At 56.2% G+C, this 4449-nt stretch overlaps 1 protein-coding gene across 1 annotated transcript in view; it reads left to right on the top strand.

Annotated features, from left to right (window-relative positions):
• Positions 1 to 3563, top strand: part of SFT2D1 (SFT2 domain containing 1) — a 20572-nt gene extending 17009 nt beyond the window's left edge. The window contains exons 7-8 of the mRNA XM_006882779.1: positions 1820 to 1849; positions 3524 to 3563. Of these exons, the coding sequence (XP_006882841.1) occupies positions 1820 to 1849; positions 3524 to 3563 (70 nt within the window). The remainder of the gene's footprint in view (positions 1 to 1819; positions 1850 to 3523) is intronic.
• The last annotated feature ends 886 nt before the right edge of the window (positions 3564 to 4449 follow it).

Here is a 4449-nt window from a genome sequence, read left to right as displayed (position 1 = left end):
TGTGGGGTCCGCACACGCCTCGTGTGGGGGCATTGCAATCTGTGGGGTCCGCACACGCCTCGTGTGGGGGCATTGCAGGCTGTGGGGTCCGCACACGCCTCGTGTGGGGGCATTGCAGGGGTGTGGGGGTCCGCACACGCCTCGTGTGGGGGCATTGCAGGGGTGTGGTCTGCACACGCCTCGTGTGGCAGCATTGCAGGGGTGTGGGGGTCTGCACACGCCTCGTGTGGGGGCATTGCAGGCTGTGGGGTCCGCACACGCCTCGTGTGGGGGCATTGCAAGGGTGTGGGGGTCCCCACACGCCTCATGTGGGGGCATTGCAGGGGTGTGGGGTCCGCACACGCCTCATGTGGGGGCATTGCAGGAGTGTGGGGTCCGCACACGGGCCCCGTTCGAGAGCCGTGCTAGGAGAGCAGCTATGAAGTCCACCTTGCAGTCCAGCTCACGGGGGACAGAGCGGTGAAGGCTCAGCTTGCAGGCTCCTTTCCCTGCGCCCCTCTGCTCTCAGATGCTCATGTGGCCACAGTGAGTAACGAGGCTGTGAGCCACGTCGGGTTAGGAGTGCAGGCAGGCCGAGGAAGGAAACAGAACGGCGCTCGCTAGAGGGACGGGCAGTGGTGGCGCTGAGGGTGAGAAGGAGAGCTGGGCGCTGTTAGGGGTGACTTGGTGGCCCCTTCTTCCTCGCCCATGAGAGAGACAGGGAGCTGGGTGCCACCCCACCGGCCCTTCAGCACCGGTTGATGGACGTGGTGGCGGTGGCCCTGTGTGACACCTGGAGACGTGGCCCACTGTGGCTGTTTCTTATCTGTGCTGTCTCTCTCTCTGACCCTGCTCCCACCCTGGGAGGCCCTCTGTCTGGATCTGTCCAGCGCAGCCTGGACAAAACCTTGTTTTCTCCAGAGCAGCTGCAGTTTGAGCACTGGCCTCTGCACGTGTCCATCCTGGTCTGTGAGGTGTTCACATAGCCCTTTACTGCACCTGTAACCAAAATACCACAGGAAGTGCTTTTAACAAACTGATGTTCTCCAGCTTAGGAGACTCTGAAGTTCAGGTTCAAGGTGTTGACTCTGTGTCAGCTCGAAAAGGCCCTTGCTCCCTGACCTTGCTCCTTGGTCTGAGCTCGGGAAGGCTGTTCCTTAGAGAATCTTCTTGGGGTGACCTCTTCCCATTTCCACTTTCTTGTTTATTGTCTCTCCTAACGTAAAACAGAGAACTCAGTACACCCGTCTGCCTCGTTACATAATAGAGACAGCCCGTCGGTGCTGGGCTCCGGTGTGGGGTTCCCAGCAGCTGTGGGGGCCCCTTTGACTCGTCCCTTTGCGCAGTCAGGAGGCCGTCCTGCTCTCCTGGCTTCTGTCCCGTCCTGGATGGCCGTGGGCCCTTGCACAGGGGGCTCGGTGAGTTGAGCGTGGGCTCCGCGGGCTGTGGTTCAGTCACTGTGACTGGGCCGCACCGATCAGGGAGGCACTCGGCGCACCTTCCCTCTCAGGGTTAGAATGCAGCCTCTTAGCAATTTCCGTTTGTTTTTCCAGTCACTTAAACGAGCGCTCCGTGGTAAGATCACGTTTTGGCATTGCCTCGCAGCCCCCAGGGATGTTTAGGAGGGGTCGGGGTGGGGGAGTCCAGGTGCTCTCGGGTAGGGGTGCTGCTGGGGATCAGGCAGGTCATCCCTGCTGGCCGCTTGCTGTTTGAGCACCTCTGTAGAGCGTCCCCCTGCTGGGGTCAGCACACCGGTGTCACCATTCGGGCTCAGGGTGTGACCGTCGGGCGGGAGCTGCCGCGTCCCACGGTGAACCTTCTCTTTGGCTTTTCCTTGCAGGTACAGTTTATCGTACATCCCGTATGCAAGGTGAGTAGGTCTGAATTTCATTTTGTTTCTGTCTTTTCCACAAAGGCAGGAGTTTCACAGTGGAGTGTTTTATGTACCTTGTTGCCTTCGACTTCTTAAGGAACTTACTGCAAATGAGCAGAGTGGAGATTTGCTACGTACAGTAGCTGGAGGTAGTGGTTCGAGCTTCTCGTAGGTGGTGAGGTGCAGCTTCCCTGTTTACACGTGAGTGAAGCTCTCGTGCTTTGACCAGCCTCTAGCCCATCATGGTGCACGTATTCCACAAGTAAGACACGGAGATGCCAGCCAGAGACAGGCTGCTCCTTTCCAGAGGGAGGTTTGTGAGAACTGAGCTCAGAGGCTGGGCTTTTCCTCACAAGAGACGTTCATCTTATGTTGAGAGAGAATTGCCGTTTCCATTTCTATCTGTCTTGTGAATGAAGCCAAGGCTGCAGTCTTCATTCAGTCTGACAGGCTTGGGAGTTCGGGGAAGCGGGCTTTTGCCCAGCTCTGAAAGTGGCATGCATGCTGCTGTGTGTTGAAACAGCACCCCCTGTAGCCCATGGTTACGTGCTCCCTGCTAACTGAAAGGTCAGTGGTCCAAACCCCATGGCCGTCTGCCCTCGTGAGGGTGACAACCTAGGATAACCCCCAGAGTGTTCCACAGTGTCACTTGGGACGGCCGCGAGTCAGCCAGGCACATCGCAGCGTGAACATGAAGGAAGTGCGTAGAACTGTGTCATTTAGTCCCCACTGAGGAGTCTTTTCCATGTAAAACTGTCAGGGCAGGCAGGGTCCACCACCGGATAGAAAGCAGTGGCAGGAGGGGCATAGAGCTCTGAGCACCTGGGTGCGTCTCGGGACGCGCACTGGGTGCTGCCAGCAGATGCCCTCTACAGCTGCAGGCTGCTTCCCACACGGGGGTGGGGGTGAGGGTGGCTTTCTGGAGGTGCCTGCTCCTTGCACACACCCACGAGAGGCAGGGCTGGCTTTGACCAGCATGTGGCCACTGCCCCAGAGGCTGCTCGGCTCAGGGCTCACGGGCATATCCCTGCAGTCACACAGGGCAGCTCTGAGCAATAGACTGGACCGTCCTAGTTTCTGTGGTCGGCTTTGAAGAAGACCTTGGTAATAATGTTGATGGCATGGCACATCTTAGGAGCCGTTAAACGTTTACCTAAAGAATCTAGTTCACTAATTCCTTTTAAAAACTCTTTTGTTAGAGAAGGTTTTTTACATTTAGACTTCACTCATTTTTTGTGTGTGATTTCAGTGAGTGTTTATAGAGCACATTGGTTTTGCACTGAGCCATCCATCCGTTGTGCAGTGGTGGTTTTCGATAATTGGTGCTGGTGCACACACTGTGGCTGCACTCTGTCATTTCCCCCTTGGGACACCTGTCCCCATCATCCTGTCCCACCTCTCCCTGGCTCCCGACCTTGTGTGCTGCCCAGGAAGAGCACACCTCCCTGGCATCCTCATTCACCTCACAGGCCTGTTCCGGATTCCTCACCAAGATCATGTCTGCTCAGAGATTGTGAAATAAGATCACTTCAGTCTCCAAGGCAGATGACTTGGTTTCTGGTCGTGGTCCGGGCAGGAGGCCCAGGCTCCTTGGAGCGGGGGAAGGGGTGCCAGTCTTGAGAGCTTCTGCAGCCTGCTCAAGGAACCTGTCCCGTCTCCTCTCTCCGGCAGGGATGCGGTCATTAAGTGCTGCTCCTCTCTTCTAAGCTGAAGCTCGAGACCTTTGGGAAAGGACCACTGGAAGCAGATGGCCTGGCTTTGGTGCCGACCGTGCTCCTGATGGAGTGATCTCCCAGAACCCCTGGGAGCATCACGGACCATGTGTTGTGGTAAAGAAGCCGGTGCCATTAAACTCGTAGATGCTGGTAGCGCCAAACTCGTGTTATCCCTAAGCTCTTCCAAAGGAGAGTTTAATCACTGCAAACTGTCAATTCTTTCTTCTGACTTTTAATCTTTGAAGCAATGTTGTGTCTTACTTATGTTCAGCTTGTCTGCTACACTGTCTGCTGTTTTGAAAACATTTTTTTTTACCTTAACTGTGAACATTTGTACTTTAAAAATTGCTTATATATAATAATAAATAATATATAAGTCTTTACAGTTTCGGAATAAAGCTGCCCGTGGAAAAGGAACAGTTTCTGGGTCCAGTCGATGGGGTTGGAAGCTTGGCTGACAGCTGCCCAGACACTGAGCGCACTGTCCTTACTGAATGAGACTCGGTCCCTGTCTTCTGTGGTGAAGGCCTGGAGGTGACTGGCTCAGGTACAGCACTGCCTGGCCCTGTGTCCATCTCGCCAGCACCAGTGTCCTGGGGGGTGCTGGGTCGTCCATCTCCTAGAGGCCCCCTCATCCTCACTAGAGGACATCTTTCAGATGGTCCAGAGCAGTGAGTGCCGGGTGCCCCCAGCATGTCCCAGCCCAACAGAGCCTGCTGAGGTCACAGAGGAGTGGGAGAAGGGGTCTCCTGAGGTCAGTGGTCCCAGCGCAGGTCCCATGCAGGAGGGAGTACTGAGAGGCCAGGGCCCTGGGGGCCGCAGTGCCTGTACCAGGGCACAGGGACAGGGACTGCTGGTCGGGACTTGGGCAGGTCCATGGTG

Source organism: Elephantulus edwardii, unplaced genomic scaffold, assembly GCF_000299155.1.
Source record: "Elephantulus edwardii isolate Elephantulus edwardi_28Jun2011 unplaced genomic scaffold, EleEdw1.0 scaffold00024, whole genome shotgun sequence".
NCBI classification, from domain to species: domain Eukaryota; kingdom Metazoa; phylum Chordata; class Mammalia; order Macroscelidea; family Macroscelididae; genus Elephantulus; species Elephantulus edwardii.
This window is presented reverse-complemented; position numbering and strand designations above follow the sequence as displayed.